This window comes from Morone saxatilis, unplaced genomic scaffold (assembly GCF_004916995.1).
Source record: "Morone saxatilis isolate NCDOM2014 unplaced genomic scaffold, NCSU_SB_2.0 Contig18, whole genome shotgun sequence".
NCBI classification, from domain to species: domain Eukaryota; kingdom Metazoa; phylum Chordata; class Actinopteri; family Moronidae; genus Morone; species Morone saxatilis.
Window position 1 is genome coordinate 11,225,367 of NW_023339740.1, and position 25,472 is coordinate 11,250,838.

The 25,472-nt window shown below is 42.1% G+C and overlaps 2 protein-coding genes across 2 annotated transcripts; one reads left to right on the forward strand and one right to left on the reverse strand.

Moving 5' to 3' along the window:
• The first annotated feature begins 144 nt into the window (after positions 1-144).
• per3 (period circadian clock 3) lies at positions 145-15,248 on the forward strand. Its single transcript, XM_035661918.1, has 22 exons — positions 145-303; positions 3,988-4,391; positions 5,272-5,432; positions 5,533-5,651; positions 6,033-6,231; positions 6,505-6,556; positions 6,996-7,144; positions 7,493-7,571; positions 7,670-7,776; positions 8,201-8,357; positions 8,599-8,707; positions 9,083-9,211; positions 9,306-9,414; positions 9,517-9,628; positions 9,750-9,889; positions 10,012-10,173; positions 10,370-10,621; positions 10,750-11,612; positions 11,839-12,031; positions 12,278-12,464; positions 13,531-13,681; positions 13,773-15,248. The coding sequence occupies exons 2-22, from the start codon at positions 4,105-4,107 to the stop codon at positions 13,893-13,895; spliced, it is 3,840 nt and encodes a 1,279-aa protein (XP_035517811.1). The 5' UTR covers positions 145-303; positions 3,988-4,104; the 3' UTR covers positions 13,896-15,248.
• A 269-nt stretch (positions 15,249-15,517) lies between these two features.
• LOC118328271 (matrix remodeling-associated protein 8-like) lies at positions 15,518-24,071 on the reverse strand. The gene is made up of 12 exons (XM_035661919.1): positions 23,813-24,071; positions 23,130-23,156; positions 22,721-23,026; positions 21,905-22,006; positions 21,678-21,811; positions 21,389-21,568; positions 20,241-20,382; positions 16,711-16,869; positions 16,596-16,620; positions 16,430-16,515; positions 16,268-16,339; positions 15,518-16,184 (listed from the first exon to the last, which is right to left on the reverse strand). The coding sequence occupies exons 1-12, from the start codon at positions 23,862-23,864 to the stop codon at positions 16,162-16,164; spliced, it is 1,308 nt and encodes a 435-aa protein (XP_035517812.1). The 5' UTR covers positions 23,865-24,071; the 3' UTR covers positions 15,518-16,161.
• Between the last annotated feature and the right edge of the window lie 1,401 nt (positions 24,072-25,472).

Consider the following 25,472-nt stretch of genomic DNA (forward strand, 5'->3'; position numbering starts at 1 on the left):
GGTCCACGTGAACCGCCAGAAAGCCCACGACAGATTGCTGCTTCTAGACACGCCCACTGCCAGGCGCTGTGTCCAATCACACGGTAGATACAAAATTAGCCTGTCCAATCACGACGCGGTGGGCGTGGTTATCCTGCACCGGACTCACGTTGCACAAATGTGTCGAGCGCTCTGGAGTGGTTGACGGCAGCTACGTGACTGGGACATACTTTGTTCAAAATAGTTATTATATGGTCCGGCGATCGATTTGATAGGATTTAGACTTTCGGATATTGAAGCTTAGACACACGTGGAGTCGAAAAGGTAAATATTTCAGCACAAGAGAGAAGATTTGAGCTGTCGTTAGCGATTTGGCTGAACTAGCTAACCAGCTCGCCCACGACAGCGACCCGGAGAGAACAGTGGATGTAAACAAATGAAATGTAATTGTGGTCTTGTGTCGCACTCTTACTCTTGTCAGACGGGTATTGTGTGGTTTTAGTCGGATGTTTTACATCTCCATGCAGTAAAGAGATGCTTCACTAGTGTACAGTAGTTTATATCGCTCATGTGTTAGCTAAATAACATGTCTGCCATAAGTCAGGAGGTTGCAGTTAACGAGTGGCGCTTAGCGAGTTGTTCACACACTGCAGCTCATGTTGCTCTCATACGCCTGCATTGCGTGAATAATGAGGAACATTATCATATTAGCTAACTCAATAAGCTATCACTGTAAAATTATTAATTATTACACTGTAATAATTAGCTGAGAAAAAACACTTGTGGCCTTACAGTGACTGGATTAATTTATGGCCACATAATGTATTTATATTATAATGTGTCACAAAATGTCTTTGTAGCTGGCCAGTTTTGTGGCAATATACACAATAATGTGAGTTTAATAATGTTACATAGGCGGTTGTACTTTTCAGAGTAGAGTAGTTAGTGTCTCTCCTTTTAAGCCTAAGCTGTACAGTGGTTGCTGAGGTTATTGAGGTTACTGGGTTCATGTGGGGAGGGAGTAGGTTTGTTTTGAGTGTGAGCTTTTCTTAAATCCAGTGGATGAAAGCATAAAAAACAGGTATCAGCGTTGACTTCCTCATTCTCTGCCATATCAGTTTTATTTTTGTATGGTTATTTAGTTGTAATAATAATCTTTTTAGATGACCTATATCTGTACCTATAAGCTGGCTATACTACTTCTGGATCTACTACCACAAGGCCATAAGTGCTTCCGTATTGGCAGGAATTAGGTGTGTATAGGTGTAGTGTGGTTTTAGATCTGAGTGTGCCTTTTAAAGACATGATCAACTCCTTCATTGCTTTTCGTCTATATTGTTGCATACACCTAAGCTGACAGTATCAAAGAGGACATGTTAAGATATCAAACAGACATTTTGGGGGGAAAAACAGAAGACTTTCAGTAGACACCAGTCTGCTTGTCTTTCACCACTTATGTATATTCTGTGAAAATAAGCTTCCTAAAGGTTAATGCTTTCCTCAGAGCCCAACTGCTGACCGAACCAGAACGCCAGGCGTTTTAGTGTAACAGTAGGTCAATCACTATTATGCTTGCAGTGTGACATTTTACTACAAGTCGCAGGGCTGGGTGATAATTAAATACTACCATTTATCTCCTTTCAGAAATTATCATTACAAATGATTTTCTAACGCTATGACTACATCATATTATTATCAAACTGTTCTGTTGTCCAAATTCTGAGCAGGCTGTAATTAAAAACTAACAATTATTTAGTTTTTACACATATATAAGGGGTTTGGTCTCGTGAAAATTATACATCACTGGTGGAACCAAGATTTTTCCTTCGAAACTGCTTTGAAATAGCTTTATTTGATCTGTGATGTTGTTTTCCATGCTGTGATCACATTATTATTGGAACATATCCTCATTAACATTGTTTTTGGCTGTATCGCACATGCAGCCCATCTCCTATGTCTACAGACACCACTAATGTACACAAACCATTAACTGTGTAAAAAAATCAACAACTTAGGTTTAGTTTTTTTTCTTGTTATGATCCTTATAATAAATGCAACTAACCTTTTATTTACATTTGGAGCCCAGTGTGCTTTGAACAAGGATTCAAACTCGCACATGTCCCCTCTGAGAAGTGGGGGACAAAAGTACAAATTACTAACCCGACCCAGCACCTTGACCTTAGCATCGCCTTATCAGTTCTGTTTATGTGCTGAAAGAATAAGGCAAGGCCAGAGCGTTGTACCTGAACAACAGTGAGCATGGGTTTGCGTCTGTGCTTTGCACACACACATTGCACGTATAATAGGAGGATAGCTTATACACTCCGAATTGAGCAAGCTGGTTATGTAATCCTGCAGTGACGACCTGTTGAACGACGCAGGATATTTTCACTGGCTCCTGTTTAGTGCCTCGCAGTGCGTCTCCTTTCTCTGTGCCTCACTCGCCTTGTTTCACTGCTGTGTGTGAAATGCATTGGAAAAACAACTTTTAAATGTTTAGATGTTTTATGTACTGTGTCTGAATTTAAACCCATTTAGTACGGGTTAGTCTTCGTCTGTGAACATGAAATGGTGTGTGTCACCTCTGAGTGTCTGCAGGGGATTTGAGCTGCATTTGACTTAAATGAAAGATGAGGGAAATGTCTCTGTGGGCATCAGCACACATTATTATTGTTTTATTGGTGTTGTGTAAAGACTGGCATTTGGCAGAGCTGTACTGGTGTTAGGAGTATTGATGGGTGAAATGTGCTCATATGTGTAAATCGTAGATGGAGGGAGTGAGTCAGAAAGCAGTGAGTCAGTTTGATGGTCAGATAGTCCAATAGTATTAGATAACAAGGCAGACTGTGTGTGTTGTTCCCATTTGAGAAATAAAATAAAAAAACACTGTCTTATTGCATAGAACATTTTATTTGTTTATATCTGGTTTTATGCCTGGAACTGGCACACCTAAATAAAATGCAGCAATCGTTATTATTATTGTTATTAATTACAACTGTGCTTTTCCTGCTATGAAGTGATACTTTTGCGTCACATACTACATATCAAAAATTCAGTATGCATAATAGGAAACAATAGATTTGTGAGTGTGCTCTTGATGTACACTTCTGACTCACAATGCAGTGCACAAAGCAAATGTTACTCACAGCTGCAAAATAATAGATAGATATATAATAAATTCTGAATGGTGATGAGAACAGCTAAGTCCAGAAGGACCTTGGAAAACAAAACAAAAAAAAACATCTTAGGACGACATTTTGCTGTCTGTAAAGATTGTGGTTGATGCCTGTAAACACAGTACTGTATCATTTCCTTTGAATACTTAAGTACGTTATACAGTATACTATAAAATTAGTATTATATACTCTATACACTCAGTAAGTATGGGAAATACATAAAACACAAGAAAAGGAGCAAACAGATTACACACATTAACTACACATTAACTGATTCAAAATAGAAATTGAGTCATGTTGAAGTTAAGCAAGTTGCTGCCTTATCCCAACAACTTAGAGTCTTAACAAGAATTTGAAACCCCTGTTAACAAAATGATCAGTGTACTTTTAAAGGTACAGTATAATAAGTTACTTTTTATGACTCATGGCACAAAACAAGCATGATGTGTCTGCAGGGATTTGAGCAGGTTGCTATGCAGGTATTATCTTGCACTGTGGTTGCTATTGTTGTGAGCAAACCACCAGCCTCTCTTCTTCAACTGGGAAAACATAGAGGACACTGCTATTACCATGTGTCATAATGCCTTTTTTTTTATATATATATATATATCTTTGCCGCTCTTGCCCTTATCTTAATTTATAAGAAGAAGAATATTTTTGTTTGTTGTTTTAATTCAAAATTCTAAAATCTTTTAACATGGCCCCATACCTCTTAGATAGATTTATTTTTTCACCACCAGCTTCTAGTTCTTCCGTGCTGTGAAATTAAGTCCTGCAAAGTTTATTCTGACTGACTTCTTATCATATCCCTTAATTTCCTTTTATCTTGCAGTCTTCAAGGCAGATCCTTACATCCAACATTAAACCCTGATTGAGCAAACACCTATTAGTTGTCACCACATGGAACCCATTCCCCTACTGACCACTGTAATTGGACAAATTACTATTGATGTGTGACCAAAGTGCGGAGATGCCTGGAGGTGACAGCGGCCCAGATGGGGAGGAGCCCGCGTTTCCGTCAGCAACAGGAGAAGATGGAGGGGAAGAGAGGATGGCGTCCGGGCAGCAAGACGGAGGGGTGCAGTCAGAGCACCTGGTGGGGGGGGAGAGCAGAGCTTCAGGTGGGGAAGTCGGGCAGGAAGATGAGGAGATGACTAGCGGATCACATGACCTCTCTTCCTCAGCCAATCACAGCCCTGGTAGCGCCATAGGATCCACCTCAGCTTCAACAAAGAGGTATTTGCCTGATTGCATGTGCTCTGACTGTATATATCACATCATACCACAGTGACTTGCTGCCACGTCTCTTTATTCATTACAAAATGAGCAGTGGCTTTGTATTTGGGAATATCAATTTGCAGTGTTTTGAACTTAAGATAGGTGATTGATCCCTGTGAAAGATTTGACATCTTTTGCTAACAGTTTACTACATCTAAAGTTTTATTTTTGTAGCTCTGGCCTGTTTTAACAATGTACTCACAAAAGTAAAAGCTGAGAACTCGCTGAAGTCAGAAGCAGCTTGTAAATAAATCGACTGTTTAGCCTAATTACTGTAGTTACCATTTCTTTTGGCGGTAGAAACAAAAGCAGTACACCCACATTTTTACTAATTACAAAGGAAAACCATCAGTGCCACTAAGGTCAAAGTTCAATCTGAATGTTTGTCTGTAACCTGTGATTTTGAAATATTACTGCTGCTCCGTTATAAACATTTCAGACCTCTATTTTCTGTCCCTCAAGTCAAAACTCACAAAAGCAGTATTTCAGTTTTTTGCTTCACATATCTGGAACAAACACACAGAAAACTTAAGATTAGTTCAGATTAATGATTATTTTCATTATTGATGTTTTGTTTGATCCATGAAGAGTCAGAAAATTGCGAGAAAGTTTAATCACTGTTTCCTTAAATGTCTTGTTACTGTCACAGAGGAAACCAAAAAATATTCACATTTGAGAAGCTGAAACCAGAGAAATTGGACATTTTTTTGAGAGATTACTTGTTATTAAATACAACTAGTCATTGCAGTTCTATTTGAGATGTACCCCAACTCACAAATAAAACAGTTTTTCTGTTTGCCAGTGCATTGTATTAAGTTAAACTCTTGACTGTGTGTAGTAGTGAGAACACAGATGGTGACCGAGGGCAGGCCCACCGAGAGGTGATGATCACAGTGGCTGAGATGAAGAAGAGGCTTCCATCTGACAAACGCAGTCGCAGCAAAGCCAGCACGTTGGAGGCCTTACATTATGCACTCAACTGTGTCAAACAAGTGCAAGGTAACCTGACAACTGGAAACTCTGTTTCTTTTTTTGTTTTTATTTTGAAATCAGAGTAATGTCACTACCTCTTCTGACATCATCTTGTGTTCCTTTGTAGCCAACAGCGAATACTACAAACTGCTCATGCGAAATGGCCAGGACGAGAGGAGAGATGCCAGTGTTTGCACCCTGGAAGAGTTGGACAGAGTCACCTCTGAACACACCCTTAAAAACACGGTATATATACACACACTCTCACAACACACACTTACACACAACTTACAGTACTGATGCTGTTGCCACTTTTTTACCCTAATTGTGGCTCATATTTATCATTGAAAACACACACACACACTCAGTCATGACAATAGAGGAATTCTTGGGAGTCGTTTTTATCTGCAGTTTTGATACTGATTCAAGGTCCAATTCTAAGGTCTTAGAGAAGCAAACACACTTGCATACATACCTGCACAAGTACGTTTACTTTTGCCTCACACCTGGGCGTGTGTGTGAGTGTATGTGTGTTTACTGCTTTTGCGTGTGTCTGTGACTTGGCTCGCTTGTGTGCTTGTGTCTTTCTACATGTGCGTGCGTACGTCTCTCTGTGTCTGTATGTAGGACTCCTTCGTGGTGGTTTTCTCGCTGTCGAGTGGCCGTGTGCTGTACGCGTCGGAGCAGGCTCCCAGCATCCTTTGCTGCAAGAGGAAGTTCCTGGAGTCGGCCAAGTTTGTGGAGCTGCTCTTCCACCAAGATGTTAATGTCTTCTACTCGCACACGGCTCAGCCCCATCTGCCACCTTGGAGCAACTCACACACAGGTGTGTTTGGGCACGTTATATTTTTAATAGTTTTGATTTTTATCTGGTTTTCACTCATTTTAGCTTATATTTGATGGCTTAGCTAAAGAACCTGTGGGTTTGGGGTGCTTGTGTCTAAGGTTTTCTTTATTTTTGTTAGGGGTTGTTGAATTTTCTGTCATAGTTTTAGTGCAGTTTCCCTAAATATGGTATTTTTATAGGAAAAATGAGATGTTATGAGATTCAGCACCAGTCAGGAAATAACTAACTTTTCTCTGTTCATTGTCTCTGCAGTGGGGGTTCTGTTTGACTGTGCCCAGGTCAAGTCTTTCTTCTGCAGAATCAGGTCAGTATAACTGTTGTATTTTCATTTTATTAAGGATCGTTCCTATACTGGGCCTCCTGTAAACCTGTGACTTTACAATAATACAATCTCTCTGCGAAAATTGGATGCGTGCAGAAATATATGAATTCCACAGATTCTTTCAGATTCAGAACATTATCTGGAATTTCCCACAATTACCAGTGTTTACCAAGAGATATCACTTAAGCACATCTGAAAGTCACTTTTTAAAGCTCTTTAAACATCCTGCCAAGTGTATATTCTTGTAACAAATATATTACTTTTGCAGAAGGAACATGTGGATGTGTCTATTGTTTGCATTTGTTCAAATCATGTCCAGTTCAACATACTTTTTCAGTGTTTAATATTAGTTGAGTCATTTTGGCTTATGTTTACTTTAACATCAAAGTAGAAATTGCAAAGATTTCAATTAATGTTTTAGGGGTGGAAAGGACCGTGAGGGCGAGATGCGTTACAACCCGTTTCGGATAACACCCTACCTGCTGAAGGTGCAGGGAAAAAGAAGCAGTGGGGAGGAAGAGGAGCCATGCTGCCTTGCACTAGCTGAGCGCATCATCTCTGGATATGAAGGTATAATTATAAGCACCACAAACTGCACACAACTCAAACAGCTTTGCCCAATGAAAAGTAAACACCAAAGCTGTTTATTTACTTTCTTTTTTTTGCTTGTGTGTTTGGACACAAAACCTTTGCCAATTTCTAATAGAAGATACTGTATCTATCCAACTTCGTGCATATCCATGCCCACCCGAGAGATGTTTCTGAGAAAGTCGTGAACAAAAACAGTAAATATTATGACTTGAATTACTACCTCTGCGTACCCATACTATTCAGTCATCAGTATGCAGAGGTATTCATGCACGTAAACATGGTGGAAAGATCCCTGTGACATGTCCCTGACATTGATATTATTTGCAGCTCCTCGCATCCCCTTGGACAAGCGCATCTTCACCACCACACACTCCCCTGGCTGTGTGTTCCTGGAAGTGGATGACAGGTCGATACACACACAAACATGTGCACAATGAGAGTTTACATAGAGCTTATAAAATGGCAATGTATTGATGAAGCTAATTTGATGGGTACTGTGCGCAGGGCTGTGCCGTTGCTAGGATACCTTCCTCAGGATCTGATTGGCACGTCGTTGTTGACTTGTATCCACCCAGACGACCGCCTTCTCATGCTGTCTATGCACCGAAAAGGCAAGTGTTGAACAAGGATAAACATTTTTTATTATGAAGGTTAAAACAAGACCTTGTATAAGTATAGTGGGATCAAAATTCGACATACTGAGCATACTATATATCAGCTGTAAACCACAATATTGCTCATCAAATCAAAAGGGACCCCAACGATATCGTATGCTATCGTGTTATAGTTGTCTTGTGGACAACTTGAGTTACAACAATTTTTAAAACTAGATATATATATATATAGATATAGTTATTTTCATAGTTACAACCAATAACTAATAAGTTAAAAAAGTAAAATAATTACTTAAATCCTAAATTTGGATCCAACAAGGTTTCACCCAGTCTTGTTTGTAGTGACCGATCAGTCATACAGTCTACCACATCTTCACCTCTCATGTTGCTTTTTCTCTCAAACTCTTCATGCCATGTGTAGTGTTGAAGTATGCGGGCCAGTCTCCGTTTGAGCACTCCCCGGTGCGTCTGCGCTGTCAGAATGGAGACCACATCACCTTGGACACCAGCTGGTCGAGCTTCATCAACCCCTGGAGCCGCAAGGTGGCCTTCATCATTGGACGGCATAAAGTCAGGACGTATGTAGCAACGGCACAAACTCAGAACCACACAAAGACAACATTTAAAAAGTGTTACTTTCACAAATAAAGTCTCAATGCTTTCTATGTTCTATATTTCTATGTGCTCAGGTAGGGGGGGTGGTATTTGCAGGGTCCGTCCTATAATCCACCTGTAGCAGCACTGTTGTTGCTAAGAGACTTATTAACTCAAATGACCTAATGAATATGAAGTCACTGTGGTCTCGTCTTTTGTCACCAGGAGTCCACTGAATGAGGATGTTTTTGCTGCTCGAACTAAGGATGATATTCCAGTCACTCACGAGGAAATAAAAGATCTGCAAGCAAAGATCTACAAGCTTTTCCTGCAGGTCATTATTCAAGTGCTGAAAACAAATATATCATTCATATTTTTTCATCATTTATCAATAGAAAAGATCAAATGTTTGCAGGTCATGAATACGAAAATTTACGGAAAAAAAATTACGAAAAACACAGGACAGAATTTTCCTCATTATGGGGCTTTTTTGACCCTTTTTATTACCTAACAAGATAATAGATAGATTGATTGATAGTGAAAGCAAGATTCAGTCCTTGACCACATACAGTACGAACACTTGCACACTCTAAGTGGGCTTCTCTGTTGCACACACACACATATCTCTTACGCTGTTTTTTGTTTTTCTTTCTGTTTGTGTGTCAGAGTTTGTCTGTTGCCTTCACTTCTTTGTGTCTCTTCTCCACAGCCGGTCCATAACAATGGTTCCAGTGGTTATGGCAGTTTGGGAAGTAACGGCTCTCATGAGCACTACATCAGCGTAGCCTCTTCAAGCGACAGCAATGGTAACCTGTGGGAGGACTCACACCGAGAACCGGTGAGAATCACAGCAACATCTCAGGCCAGGAAGCCAATGGTAACCCTGCTGCAAAGGTGAATCATGCTGATTAATTGTATGTGTGTTATTGCAGATGACTCTGCAGCAGATCTGTGCTGATGTGAACAGAGTCAAGAGTTGGGGCCAGCAGGCTTATCTGGGTTCCAGCCACAAAATTGCTCTTCTTGGCAAACCTGCCACAGGTAATGCAGCCCCACACATATAGAATAGTAAAAACATAAAACTATAGGGTTAAAATGTGAAAATGTTTTAATATTGGTTAAAATGACCCTTCATTCCCCCAGCACGTATGCCCCCGGCAGCCTCCAACCCTGAGGTCAGAGATCATGAAGAAAGCAGGAAGCAAACACACATTCCCTCCTATCAGCAGATCAACTGTGTGGACAACATCATCAGGTGTGTGTGATGGCAGCATCATCAGGCCACTCTTAGATCCCTTCAGTTTATTATGTGCTAAAGCGCCTAAATCCTGTCACACTATTAATTGTGTTTATGTGCCTGTGTGTGTGTATTCCAGGTTTTTGGAGAGTTGTACAGGTCCAGCCCTTAAGAGGAAAAGTGACTCTCATTCCCTGGCCACCTCTTCTTCTTCATCCTCTACCTCAGAAGACGACAAGCCTGCTGGAGCCACTGACACGGCTCAGGCTACCTCAGATGGTATAAACACACCACATACACCACCCAGTTTACTTCCCGGTTATATTTGCGTAATATTTCATAAAATTCCATGCAGAAGCAACATGTTACTTCTGTACATCTTGTTTCTCCTCACTTTCCAGTGGTTTTGGACAGTGGGGTGTCAGTGGCCCCTACAGCAGCAGCAGTTGTTGGAGCGCCTCTGACGGACATCACAATGTCTACGAAGGCCATGAGTGTAGTCTCTGTCACCAGCCAGTGTTCGTACAGCAGCACCATCGTCCATGTGCCACAGCCTGAATCAGGTACATAAACATACTTTTATGTCTGTGTGTCAGGTCATGGGAGTCACTCAAATGCTTTCTTGCGACTGTTCTGTAGATCTTACATTTTAATAACGTGCATACGGGAGTTAAATCTTTATTTAGAACATCTTTGGATCACTGTCACATTGGTAAACTGCCTATAGAACATGTTTTTTTTCCCTGTGTTCTCCCACAGAGGCCACGGCACTAGAGGACGCCCCTATGGGCAGTGAGCCTGCTGACGCTGCTCCGACCCCTGTCCGTCCTGCACCGAGCCCCGCCGCAGAGGAACGAAGGGTTATAGGTCTCACCAAGGAGGTGCTGTCAGCTCACACCCAAAAGGAGGAGCAAGAGTATGTGGATCGATTCCGCCATCGCATCCTCCAGAGCCCCTACAGCTCCTACCTGCAACTGGACAACAGCTCTATGGCTCACTCCCACCACCCAGGTATGTACCTTACTTATAAAAATAACAACAACACGTGTGGAGTTAGTCACTGCTGAATATAATTTTTAAAGGACACTTCAGCACTTTTAAACAAACTCATTTTGCAATCTGTGTCCATCTCACAACAGGCGACTACCTACGTCCACTGAGTGCTGGCGGGTTGAACCGCTCTCGGAGAGGGAAGCCCAGACACAAGCGCCCTAAACCCCAGGGTTCCTCAGACAGCTACGCTTCCCCACCTGGCCCTCCTCGCAGAGTCCCCAATTCCTCCTGGCCCTCCTCAGAGTCCTCCCAGCCCCAGATGGGGGCGCCCTACAGCCAAACATCCCAACTCCAGGCGCCATTTTTCCCCATGATGGCGACCCAGCCTGGCCCGGAGCAACCTCCCAGACCACAGCAGCTGCCTGGAGTGAGCCCTGTAGTGCTACAGCCTCCTGACCAAACCCAGTTCAGCTACAACTTCATGCAGTCTCCTCAGACCCTGCCAGGCATGCAACCAATCCAGATGGAGCCCATTCAGAATCTGCAGAATATACAGAACTTTCACAACCTGCAGCCCATGGCTCAAGCTCAGACCATCAACCCATACATGGCTCCGGTCATGGCTGTCATCCTGCCCAACTACCAAACTTTCACTCCAGGTTACCCTTCCATTTACCCACCATCCGCTCCTTCCATGCTCCCCCAGGCACCCATCACCATGACAGGCTTTGCCCCTAGCAGTGCCGCCTTCCCTCAGCCCCTGTTCCAAGCCCAGCCTGGCCCCCAAACTCAGACCCCCCTGGGCCCTCTGCTCTGCTCACCCAGACCTAGCTCCTCTATCGGGGAGGAGGAGGAAGAAGCCGGGCCTCGTGCTTTATTCTCCAGCTCCCGATCGAGTTCTCCGCTGCAGTTGAACTTGCTGCAGGAGGAGCTGCCGAAGCCGAGTGAAGGGCAGAGCAGCACCGGGCACAACCACGCTGAGAGCCTCCACGAAAAACATGCCAACGAGGTGAGACTGCTGTTTCCTGTCAACCCTCACCTTGTCATGTCAAAACTTTTACTTTCTTACTGCTTGTTTCTTCAAGTTTTAAACAAATACAACTATTATCATGCTCTCAGTAGATAGAGAGTCATATATACCTGGTATAAGTTGATACACAGCACAAAGCTCTCCAGTATTATTCACAGCATAATGAATTGGTTGTGTTTTGACTGTTAACCTTTGCCTTGATCAGGGTGATAACCCCAGTGATTCTGGGAACCATGATGCCCAGTCTACATCAAGTGAGCTGCTTGACCTGCTGCTGCAGGAAGATGCCAGGTCAGGGACCGGCTCCAACGCCTCAGGCTCTGGGTCAGGGGAGTCTGGAGGCTCCCTGGGATCTGGGTCTGGATCTGGCTCTAATGGAACCTCCACCTCACACACTGGTAAGAGAGAAAACACACTTTAACATTTGTTAAACCCAGTCTGCATAAAATTGTCTTTTCACACATTATGTGTTTACAGCTGGCAGATAATATTTGTAATATCACAAAAACATTGTGCCTCTAAATGTTTTGGTACATTGCAAATGAGTAACGCAATCGAATTATTAAAAAAAATAATGCAAGGAGAAACAGTTTTACTTAATAGTAGGCTGAAGTGACTTATGCAGAGCTCTTAATGGCTTACAGGCAGCAGCAACAGCAGCAAATACTTTGCCAGCAATGATTCATCAGACACATCACGCAAAGCCCGCAAGAGCCAGGAGGCACCGACAGAGCACCAACACAGCTTCGACACTCGGGTGGAGAGCTCACTGTGGAGCATTATCCAGCACACGCCTGAGCATGTCATGATGACGTACCAGATCCACACCAGGTACACACTCAAGACCACTCTTAACCGTTCCCAGTCCACTCATGATGAACTCAAATAAAATGTCAGTTTGCATCGATGTGTGGCCAGAGCAACATACTTCAAAGCTTCAGCCCACACTGAGCACTGCGTTTTCCTTTTCTTCCCTTTGTAGATGAGTCAGTTCATCCTCACAGTGATTTGCATTGGAATTTTTTGACCTTGTTATTTTCAGTAGGCTTTTGGACTTTTTGATGATAAACCTTTTTAACAAAATCTACCAATATACCCTGTTTAGCATATTTTTAAGTGTATTGTCACATTTTAATATTTAATTTAATTTTAAATGCTCAAAGAGATTCAGCATTAATCTGTTCCACTGTTCGGTGACTTTAAAATACATTAAACAACTGCATTCCTTTATTATGTCAAAAGTCAAAACCTTTTAAACTGTTGAGGTCAAAGCTCTTTGAAGCAGCTGCTTTGAAACCAAAGAAGGATTAGCATTTTTAATACGTTTAAGCCTTTTTGGGCTTTCCATCATTTTAATGATATTCTGTGACACCTTATGGCTTCTTGACAGTTGTTTGATGACTGTTGCCTCTCAGAGTCCCTTGATCGTAACATGGGTGTCCTCGCTACTGGTTCTCTTTTTCTGAACAATCAATGTGTGTATTCATTTGTCATTCCTCACACTAGACACTCTGCTAGTGAGGATAGCTACTTTAGGCAAAGGTGAACTTGAGCTTTATGGGTACCCTCTGCTGATTTGATTGTGTAATATGACATCGTCTAATCCTTCAATGTAAGACAATCCAACCTTATTTATGTGTAATTTCTTTTTAAAAAAAATGTGTGTGTTTTATATTTGTAAGATTTATGCAAGGTGGTATTTTTTCATTTAACCATGTCATTAAACATTATATTGCGATTATTGTGACAGATATTGCGATTCACGATTATGTGGGAATGATCATGTTTGCATCACAAATCATTAACATATTGTACCTGGCCATATTGCCATTTGGATAATATTTCCATATATATATTCCTAATTTAACCCTTTGTGTTTGCCCTGTATCTTCTCCAGGGACCAGAATGAGGTGTTGGCAGAGGACAGGGAGAAGCTTCGGGTGCTTCAGCCCCTCCAGCCCTGGTTAAACCAGGAGCAGAGAGAGGAGCTGGCTGAGGTCCATCCCTGGATTCAACAGCACACTATCCCACAGGAGATCGACACACAGGTTGGGATCTCCAATCCCACGCACTCACCACGAACATATTAATCTTTCCACCCACCTGAACACATGTTTAATGTATCTTTGTGTCTCACAGGGTTGTGTGAGCTGCAGCGCAGGTGCAGGGGTCGCCCACTCCCCTCACCCTCCTGCCCCCGACAGCTCATCCCCTCTGGAGAGCCCTCAGCAGGACTCCATCGGACCTGTGGTGGACACTTGAGAGACCTGGAAGCCAAAAGAACCAAGCACCCAGATCACAGCGAACCAGCCCTGCCAGAAAAACATTGACAAATCCCACCATGCATTTCTTCTGACCAATCCGGAGCAGTGGGTCCTTGTGCTTTAGTTTGAAGTGTAACATGTTTTGTAAAGGTATCAGTGGCTGGACCAGGCCCTGAGGAACACAGAGGCGAGAGCAACAGGCATTTTTACTGTCATTTTCTCTTAGTAAGCCTAATGTGACTGCCTTTATTGGACCATAAATATTATACCTCTCTACTTTTTGTGTTTATAGACCCCTGTAGGGGTTTAGTTTGTATTTAAGATATTTTTGGCACCATGAGCCACTCGATATAGGATCCCATGGTTACTGCCCCTGAACATTAGCACTGTGTACACACACCCAGTCTATAGGATGTGTGCAACTGGGTGACAAAACAATGACCGTGCTGGCCCCGTTTGAGAATCAGAACCCATGTCAGACTCTTCTCCAGAGACATGGAGTGCAGGTTGTACAGTGTGTGTACCACATCAACTCCTTCAACTGCATTGTGACCTACCATGATTGACACATGGTAGATTGTTTTGATGGACACGGAGACAAAGACACATTTGCTGCTCTCTGTTTATAATGTTCTGATTATAATCTTGTAAGTTAATTGGTGTTGGAGTGTATTCTCTTATTCCATATGTTGTTTTCCTCTCGACCAGAACATCAGTCTTTATGTTACGCTGACTCACAAACAACAGCAAATATATTGATCATTTCAAATTCAATTTAGTGTTAAAACACAAGTCCAACCCAATGTCCTAACCTTCCTGTAGCACCCCCCAGTATCCTGCCTTGTCCTCACACTACAGTACCTGTAGCTTACCTCTAATTGTAAACTGACACAACGTGGCCCCAATTTTCTTTTAATCCTGGGTTTACTTACTGAATGAATTTCCTCTTAGAATCCGTGTTAGCTGTCTGTTTGACTGGCTATGTGTGCGTGTCTGTGTGAAAGAGGAATTGACTAAACTATTGTAGTTCTGTGAACGTTGTCACATTTTTTTCTCATACTGGATTCAGATTACAGGTGAGCAGGTGTGTGTGTGTGTGTGTGTGTGCGTGCGCGCGCGTCCGTGCGTGTTTGTGAGCCTGCGTGTGCTGACCTTCGATACAGTTGTCCGACAGTGCAAGACAGACCAGGGTTTTCTACCATTTTTAGATTCAAAGTATATACAGTACAATGTATTTTATAGAAAAAGTACACAAAACAAACTTCACAAAGTGTATAAAAAGCCATTTGTCTTGAATTCAGGGACTGTTTGTTTGTGACACAAAGGAATGAATAAATGAACTATGACCTAACATGTACTTAGATGTGACTGTCTGTTTAGCACAATACAGAAAACATAATAGCTATGTTGATGCCTGCTATCATGGATGAAGTTGTACAGTTTAAACACCCATCAGTTGCTACTAGTGGGTGCAGACATCAGCAACAAAGAGTGTACATACCAAACATCTCTTCTGTCCACATTCAGCTAACAAATAATAATATTTACTGTATGATTATTCACAGTCACTGGAAAACAAAGTATTTCCTCAAAGCAATCACATGGAATAACCAACTTCAGTTAAACATCAGCGTCAAACTTTAATAAAAAAAAAGGCACATTCCACACAAAAAATACAGTCTGAGCATCAAAAACATTTGTATATACACTGCTTTGCTGGTCAATGAGCATAGAGTTAATCATAGTCTAGGAAGCTGTACACACTGATAGTAGCGCTTCAGTGGTGCTTCAGCCCAGTCGTTTAAGCCGTGATGGATACAAGAGCAAAACAAAGTTAAAATGAAAACATCAATTTGTTTTTTTTACTTGAACAATAATCAAAGCTGTAATAACTGATAATTCAAATTCACTAATAAACAACTGAGTCAACTTTATTCAACTTATGCACACATTGCTCCTTTATTTAGCCGTTAAGGCTTGGTTTAAGCCCCTCTGGGTGGCGCCATTGTGCCGTGCACAGAGGCCCAAGTCCAGTCTTTTTTTAGTTTGAGTACAATGAAAGAAAACAAAATCTGTTTTTCTTTGTCTCTAATACTGACAATTTGAAAACATGAGGCCTCAGTGTGAGCTGTTTATTTGTTTTTTACTGGATTTCACAACACTTTCTCTCTTGCTGTCTCCTGCCAGAACAGAAGGCAGTGTTTAGTTTGGAGCGCAGCCTCTGGACCAGCCAGTGACTCCAGGTTCACTTTTTTGTGATTTCCTCACTTAGAAAATTTCTGCATCTCTGTAAAAAAAATTACAATTTTAAAGTTAAGGAGGATGAAAATGAGAACATCTGCGATAGCTGCCTTTGCATGTGTGTGTTACCTTTGTCAAGGTCAATGACTTTAGGCTGAGAGTTCATGTGGACCTTCTCTTTCAGAAGGTTGTTCTTGTAGTCTAAAAGCACACAGTAGAAACTCTAAATACACACACAGTAGAGACAAAATACACTAATTTATTTACACTCCACTCTTTCTTCTAACTCACCAAGTCTTCTCTCCTCCTGGCTGCGCACATTCACTTCAGCAACATCCATCTCAAACTCCTCTGAGCTGCTATGACTTCTGCTGGACCTATGAGATGAAGAAAGAGACATCTGAGTGTATGTTTAAAGGTAAAACGGTGATCATGTGTGTGTGTTAGTGTCGCTCACCTCATGGATGTCTGTGGATAAAACTCTGAAAACACAAGAAAACCAGATGAGATTCCAAAATTTAAATTCCAAAGTAAATCACGTATAGTCAGACTTGAGGTACTGCAGGTCAGACCTTTGGTTCTACGTCTGCGTGTGATGAGGATGATGATGAGGATTATGAATGCCAGGAGCAGGAAGGAGGTAAGGACATAGCCCAGCGGCAGAAGAAAGTGGTGTCTCTGGTCAGGCAGAATAACGTTGATGACTGGAGGTGATTCAGCCTTAGTGGTGTCTGAGTAATACAGAGAACACAACAGTCAGCATTTGGTGCTCCTCTGTTCTTCATCTTTTCTCGCACAAACAGACCAATGTGTCATCCTGAGGTTTACAAACGTAATAAACAAGACCAGACCTTACATTGAACAGACGTTACACACCTCGTGAGTAACACAAAAACAATCAATTTAGTCCAATAATAACTTTCACTACTTGAATTTGTTCACTCCCATCTGGAGGCACTTTCTGTGGCTTTGCAGATTGTCTAAACTTTTACTTAGAAACATGAACTTGAAACATCTTAAAACAAAACTGTCCAAAGCTTTCATATGAGCAGTGCTAAACCTGCATTTGTACATTTTTCATCTGGTATAAAGATTTAACTCTTTCTCCCATTTAAGTCCCTACAGGTTTAAAATTCTCTTTCACAATCATTTCACAATCACATTTTTTTAAGCCACACTAGCAGTGGCTATAAGGATTGCAATGTTGGTCACCACTTTGGTCCAGACTGAAATATCTCAACAGCTATTAGAAAGATGGCCATGATATTGAGTGCAGATATTCGTGGTGCCCAGAGGATGAATCATACAGACATTGGTGACACTCTTTTCCTCTTTTCCTCTAGCGACACCAGCAGGCCATGGTTTTCAATTATCCTGTGATATATCGCAGCATCTCCTGAGTGGATTGGCAATTCATGTTTAGCTAGCTAGCATAGTTTGAGTGCTAAATAAGCCGCATAGAGAAGTTAGCCTGGATACATATATGCTTCTGTGATAGTGTGACCAGGTTACTACTGTACTATATGATTATGTCTTCAGTAAATAAGGAAATAATTAAAGAAGGAAAATCTTCCCTCTTTAATGTACAAATAATAGCAAAGGACAATAATATATATATATAATGTGTTTATGCACCGAACACACTGAAGAAGTGCACTTTTGAACTTCATTTCTGCAAAAATGAATCTTGTCTTTGTTCCCGGGGAATTCAGTGGTTTGTGTTTAATGTGTGTTTGCAGTGGCAGACAACATCTGATGCTAGGAGACTAACATATGAGTTCACTGGCAGAGATTTCTCTCCAAGCCAAAATCGTTTTCACTCCGTGCATGTGGCTGCATATATGAGTGTATTTGTGTATGTGATGCCACGTTAGGTCTAACACCTTGCACATTTTTTTATGTTGCTTTTTTTCTACATGCAATAACATTTCCTGGCTCTAAAAAAAAAAAAAAAAAATGTTGAATGCATTTCAAGGGCAGGGAGAAATAATTAGCCGGTCGGCATTAGGTGATATGTGCGGTTCTGCGGAGTGCTGAGAAGTGGTGGTGGGGCGGGGAAGGGGGCGCCTGGTTTCATTTTGCTTCATTAAAAAAGTGCAAGGCAAGAAGCAGCTGTGGACCTCAGACTCAACATATTTGAGCCAAAATGAGATCCAGACAGAAAGTCATGCTGTGATTTACTTTTCCTGGCAGTAAAACACAGAAAAGTGGGGAGAGGAAGAGGAGTGAAGGAAGGACAGAGCAGGGTGGAACGGAGGAGGAGAGCCAAGGGAGAGGAAGGGGACGGTGAGATGTTTCTATAGACGCTTGACTCGCAAAATGAAGCTAGAAAAGACCTCGCCCGGTGATCCCAAACACAACAACTATCCAGCACATGCACAGCTGCAGTGTACATGAAAACAACATGTTCATTAACATTACAAATCCTCTGATCCTTTTGTTTAGTTTCAAGCCATTTCCTCCTGACTCGTGCCCAGATGGGAACATATGTGTTTGTGTTTAGACTGGCTGCCCAGTCCTCTCCCTCCCCAAACTGCACTGAGAAATAACTCTGATGGGATAGAGGGAGGAAGGGAGGGAGGGAGGGTGACCTACATCTCTTTTACCCCATTTCATCAACAGACTCCTCGCCCCCCATCCTTCCTTCTCTCTTTGTGTATCTCCCTCTATCTCATAAACATCTCTGTCTTTACCTCTCAGTCTATTTTTCCCTCTCTGTTGCCAGCTGCAGCGCAGATGAAGCAAACTTCCTGGTCTTGTCCAAAAACTTTTACCGAGTTCTCTTTATAAGCGTGAAAAGCGATGGAGAAGAGTGAGCGAAAGGAACGTGGTGAAAAAAACAAACCTGAGCATGTGTGATCCTCAAAGGAGGAAGAAAGAGAGAGAAGGCAGGTCGGAGGGAAGACAAAGGTGGGGTGAAGAATGTCTCCAGAATGTCAGGAGAGAGCCAAAGTCAACAGGGCAGCAGACAGTCAGAGAGGGCAAAACAAGAGCAGATAAGACGAGGAAATACTGCAGTGGGCTTCTAATGTCTGAGAGTGCAGAGGAAGAAACTCTGCAAACTCACTCCTGTGCTGGAGATAAATCAGTTATGCCTCTTGTTTCTAGCCAGTAAAATTCCCATGGTGCAATCCTACTGTATTATTACAGCTCTGGGAGTGAAGGATTAATTGTGTGGGCAGAGCTGGACTTCAGTCCAAAGACTGTATCCGAGAGATTCCACCGAAATGAGATCGGACTTGGCACGCTCTTTGACACACACATACTGACACACACAGATGGACTTGGCCACAGGCATTTCTCATTTCTAAACCTCTCTCAATGATTTTCCCACATTGATACATCTGCCATTATCGGCTTTGCTTCAGTTACCTATAGGAAACACAGACACACGCACCAGAAATTCTCTCATTCTCAGAGAATTTGAGGTAGGCAGCTGGCATACCAACATGCCAATCCTCCCTCATGTCTGCTCCCCCTCTCTTCTCATTCTCTTTTCTTTTCCTCTTTCTAATATGCACTTAGAGAAAGGATTTTTTTTTCAGGCGGGTCAAAGCACCAAGAAATGTGAACCAAGCAATTGAGAGAGGAGAAACAGAGAGGAACGCACAGAAAAGAAAGTAGACGATGCACTAAAGACAAAAACACGACACATACAACTACGAACGCACCAAATGTACGTTGAGTAGTGCCATAAAGATCAAACAGTAGAGATATTGAGTAGAAGGTGAAAGGCGATGAGGGTGAGGTTTGGAGGAGGTTGTGAGGGAGTGCGTGTGGCTTCAGGGGTCTGGCGTCAGACAAGCTGACAGTGCAAGAAAAATTCTCTCATAAAACAAACAGAAAAACTTGAGAAATAATGAGTTCTTTAAAACTCTGTTCCTCTCATCTCTTCTTCCTCTGCTGTTACTTTGCTCTTTGGAGAGTGAAACAAAACGAGTGAAGGGAAGAACAGATGTGTGTGGAGTTTTATCCTAATTGTACACATGATAGTTCAAATCCATTAAGTCATAAAACATATGCTCTGCTAAGCCACTCACAATGACCTATAACTAGAGCAGGAAGAGAAATACGTGTTTGTATATTTGTGTGTGTGTGTTACCTTTGTCTTCACTGGGCAGTGCTTTGGCTGGCAGGGTGGTCTGAATCACTGGTGGTTCCACTGTGATCTGAAACTCTCTCCTCTCGTGTAGACCACAGTAATGATGGTGGAGGTGGCAGGAATACATCCCCTGGTCTGTGGGCTGCAGACAGTCACACACAAATGTACATTATACTGTATGTCATGTGCCTTCAGATGAAACAATCTGTCTGAGTTCAGAAACACTTAAATGGATTGCTCTGAATGTGCAGACTAACACAAGACTGCAATAAAGCTTGTTTAACATTTGTTTACATCAGTAACCCTGTAATACCCAATTCATTTGGAGGTGGTCGGCCTAAAATAAACTATTTGTGACAGTTTGTCATTATGATAAATGTACCCAAAGTTTTCAAGAATGTGTGACATTGATTGCCAACAGCTTTGAAGGCAGGCAAATGGGCAGGCACCCACAGGTAATGGAGTAAATCAAGCCTGTGTTGTCAGATATAGTAGACAACATGAGAAACCACTGTCTTACCAGGAAAACAGATTTTATGTTACATTACTTCTACCCTTTATAGCGTAAACAAGAAGTAAATGGCTCTGACAGTCAGTGTTGCCTTTAGCTGCCTGGAAAACTGGCCCCATTCCACAGTATGGTTGTTAACCCCCAGAGCTTCCTGAGCCTGTATTTAACCTAAATGTTCTGATTTATGGGCCCTATCAAACAACGCAGGGACCCTTGAGATCCCTAAAACATGACTGTTAACTTTTCTCCACTTGTTATTTCTACAAATGGGACAGGCGGAACAGTAGAAAGTCATTTTGGATGGATCTTGTATTGTTTGTTATGGTACTGTTGTTGATGTGATTGCTCAACTTACTGTGGCTACCATTTTCCCAACTGAACAATAAAGTTTGCCTTGACAAAAGCTGAATTACTAATGAAACTTCCATGTGTTCTGGAAACACTGTATGCATGTACACACAGGCATACATGTATTTGTAAACACTTTTATCCAAAGTGCATGGGGGCACACGTTTAGAGTTATGGTGACCCCGGTGGGAAGTGTACCTCTTCCCACTGCAGTATATTTTTAGTATGTGTACTAAAACTATCAGGCTCCTGTGGTGTGTTCTGTTAAGTTACTCTCCTTTGTACACACCTGCAGATCAGATATGGAAAGCGAAAAGTCTCCCTCTGAGAAAGCTCGGTTGCTGATGTTCATCTTCCTCTGGAGGAACAGCGGCCCGTAGCTACGCTGCTCCCCGGAGGCGTACAGATCCACTAGCCTGTCAGCGCGGTCGTGGCGGACCCCTGGGGACTGACGGTCCCAGTGGACCACCTGGAAGCCACCAAGGTTTCAGTCAGTACAGTAGCACGTAATCCCTCAAAATTAAAAGTAAATCTAGAGTAAGATTGAACCTACAAACAAGCTCATGCACTCCACACACCTGCTGGTCCTCCTCCTCCTCGCTCCAGTCTGTCCACACATTGCGTCGGTTGATGCAGGGCAGCACCACGGTACTGCCAAGCAGCACCACATACACCGCCTTTTGTCCATCCCAGAAGCGCTGTTCTTTACGGCCTTTATGGTAAATGTGCAAAAAAGACAAACCGAGTGAGCTTCAAAATTGCTAGGTGTGAAATATGTTGATATTTGGGACAGTGTGATACATACGGGATTTAGTGACATTGAGCTGTACCCTGACTGTCTCGTACAGGTGGCAGTAGAGATGGTGGAGGTTACAAGAGTATAGACCTCTGTCATTCATTGTCACGTCTGTCATCACATGCAGAAGCAGAAAAAAAATAATGAGTAATAGAGTTGGGTAATACATGATAGTGAACACTATTTCACCTTTGTCAGTTTCTTTGTCAAAATTACATCATTGGCACATGAAGTCAGTTGAGAGCTGGGCTTCTTCTGATTGGTGCAGTCAGGTGTTTGTGAGGTTCTGACAGCTCTGTCAGAATTTTAGTTGTTTCAGCTGTTGGAAAATAAATCATGACAGACAAGTGACAAGCAAGCGCAGATGTTACAAAAAGAATCATCTACATTCTCCAATGATGTTGCTTTCGGTGCATTCAAGTGCTTGTGGGAAGCTCCAACATTCACACAACACCACCATTGATAGTTGACTCCAAATGGAGGAGTTTTGCAAAAGTTTTGACAGGTTTTACAACAGTAGTGGGCCATCTTGCCTAAAACAAAGACCTCCTCTGTTAACCTCATAAAAATGAACCCTGTTTTATGAAATCAAAGATTAAAAAATGACTATTGTGTAGGCTGTCTGTCTAAAATGTGAAGAGATTTCCTTGGGCAAACTTACCTTCTTTCCAACTGTATTACTTAAGCAATAGTGCAACTTCACTGGTATGAAAAGTGATGGCTGAATCTTAAGTCTAATTATATGGTATGAAAATGGCTGATTTGGTTTAAACAATCTGGTGCTGTTAAGGCAATCATTGTAAAGTCAAAGACAGTGAATGTGACCTTTGATGACCAGGGAGAAGTTTCCATCCTTGAAGGCCGTTTGGCTGAGGCCGACCCTGCCCAGGTTGTAGGAGTTGTAGATCCTCTGGTCCCCCGCAGAGAACATGTCCAGCACCCTCTCCATGGCGTAGTCTGGATGGGCCCGGTACAGGTCCCAGTGGACCACCCTCTGCCTGTCCCTCACCCTGTCCCTGGTCCACACCATGCGGCCACTCACACACTGCAGCACCACCCTCGACCCAGCAGGGGCGCTCACATTGTACCCTGCCACCACCACGCTGCTGCTGCTGTCAGACTGACCTGACACTGATGGACAGAGAAGGTGTAGAGTTTTACCCACTGAGACATTAAGCATTTACTAAATCCATGAACTGAAACACATAGATTTGAATCACAAGGAGAAACATACCTGCAGTGAAGAGGCAGGCCACAGGGACTGAAATAGAAACAGTAAGAAAAGTGAAGCAGGAACACACCCATGCATGTTGTGTTTAAAAGTCTGCTGTTGGAATAAGACTCTCTAAAGTCTATAAGATTAAACCACAATTGAAGTTTGTTCAATTAATACAATTATTTAAGGTTAATACAGTTGCAAAGGAGACCAACAACAAACAATTTACTGCAGCTGTTTCTAAGAAAACTAAATATGAGTAATTGAAAACAATAGTGTAAACTCTTTGACTAATATCCATAGTGTGCAGTTAAGTAAATGACTGTCTTTCACTGTCTTGATGCTCACTCAGTCAAAGTCATCCGACAGGAATGTGTTTGTGTGAGTGTCAGTGTGAAGTATGAGGTGGGCAGGAGGGAAAACATCGACTCTGGCTTTAATATTAGTCTGTAAATATTCAGAGAAATTATTTCAGTCCCTGCTTGGGAGTAAATTAATATCAGTCATATTTTTCTAAAACTTTAAATAAACTCAAACTCTTAAAATACGAAGCTGAATCCATCAAACACAAAAAATGCAACCAATTTTAACCTAATTTTGGCTCTAATAGGCTACTTTTTAAAATATCACTGATGTTATGGATGCATACTCTGAGATGCATGTAAAACAACGCTACAACAAACAAACTCCAGCCTACTTACTGTGGATCAAGAGGAGAGCCTGCAGAATGATGTCCTCCCTCTCGGTCTTCATGTTTACAATGTTAATGGAGCGGACACTTGTCAAAGCTGTACACCTGAGAGGACCTGAGAGTTAGAAGACACGTATTGTGTATCCATCCGCATCTGCAGCAGCAGCAGGACTTGATTTGGTCAGATTTCAGAGTTTGAAGACAAGCAGCGCCACGTTAGGGCTTGAGTATAGAACCAAAACTGAACTGATCCCACCCGGGAAATGAAACCTGACACCACCACCGGCCTGCATGTACATTCCCTCTGCTCTAAAAGCCCGCATCTTAACTTATAACAGGACAACAGCTCAAGAGAGAGATTTACGAGGACGAGCTGTGAATGGTGCATGTCTTTCTTTCTCATTTATTTTGCTTGTGGGGACTGAACCCATTATAAACTAACTTTTCGTTTTAATTCACCAAAATTGACTGTTTGAACTTTAATTATATAAAGTAACAGGGCAGTTAGTATTAGTAGGATTATTGTATTATGTGTTGTGTATTATGTTCTTTATATACTTGTTCTTCGCTGCATTTCACTGCCAAATACTGAACTTTACTTCTAATGCTACACACACACACACACACACATACCTTATTCCTCTCCATGCCCTTTAATACCTCTTTGCCCTTCAGTAGCAATCTGCATAGAAATGTGTGCATTCTATCATTCAGTGACTAGACATTACACCCTGGCTAATATGAGAGGTCCTCGAATGACTGAAAATGAACCCTTGAAAATACCAGACGTTTGCATTATGCCGCCACGATTGCATCTCTTACAGGGAAAGACTTGATTATGTCATTTGCCATGTCCACGTCATGCTGGTTTTTATATCTTTGCCAGGAAATCTACCTCTGACAGGTCATTAGTCATCCCTCCCTCCCTGCACGCACATAAAACATCAATTCCACTCAATATCCCGCAAACCCCCGTGCTTCTCAACAAATGCCAGAACAAAGAAGACGCTATGTAAACTATTGCCGTGCTCTGATTAGCTCTCATTCCAGAGCACTGCAGAAATAAGGCACTCATTCCCCACCCTGTTTGAGATAACTGCCCCTTTTCAGCAGCCACATCATCCCTCCATACCCATACATGCCTTGTAACATGAGTGCATCTGTTTAGCTATTCTCATCAGCTGCTTATGTAGTGACATTAAGGAAGCCTATTGCTTACAGAACCAATAATCTATATCGCCTCAGGCCCCCTTTATATCCACTAACATACTACTTCAGCAGCAGAAGTAGAGCCACTTTTGTTAAAGAAAAAAAAAAGCCCTCCACAGAGCTATAGCGGCTTTCTTGACTGACCCGGGTGGTTGGCTACATCATCTTGACATGTAATTATCTAAAGCCCTTTAATCACTTCCATAAAGATTAATTGCAGGAGACAACAGCGGAGGTCGTGTCTTCAAATCAAAAGACTCCTTGGCAGATTGACACAGCGGTGTAACAGAGTTCAGACTTAGGTGTTTTATAAGGGTCATCTACTGGAACTGAAGCAGGTTTTAATGCTGTAATTGCAAGTTCAGCAAAGTGGGTTTTATAGCGTAAAGCTGCAAAGAATTCTATTACATTTTTTAGCTTTTTTGTAGGATTTTAGACATTTTCTGCGTGCTAATCCTGAG

Bases quoted from the DNA above. Each gene is read 5' to 3' on its own strand.
- per3 (XM_035661918.1), top strand. From the start codon at position 4,105: ATGTGTGACCAAAGTGCGGAGATGCCTGGAGGTGACAGCGGCCCAGAT. The intron at 8,358-8,598 runs GTATGTAGCAAC...TTTTGTCACCAG, and splicing joins GGACGGCATAAAGTCAGGAC to GAGTCCACTGAATGAGGATG. The intron at 9,890-10,011 runs GTATAAACACAC...CTCACTTTCCAG, and splicing joins GGCTCAGGCTACCTCAGATG to TGGTTTTGGACAGTGGGGTG.
- LOC118328271 (XM_035661919.1), bottom strand. From the start codon at position 23,864: ATGAAGACCGAGAGGGAGGACATCATTCTGCAGGCTCTCCTCTTGATC. The intron at 21,812-21,904 runs GTATGTATCACA...TTTACCATAAAG, and splicing joins GCTCAATGTCACTAAATCCC to GCCGTAAAGAACAGCGCTTC. The intron at 16,516-16,595 runs GTGAGCGACACT...TTCATCTCATAG, and splicing joins TATCCACAGACATCCATGAG to GTCCAGCAGAAGTCATAGCA.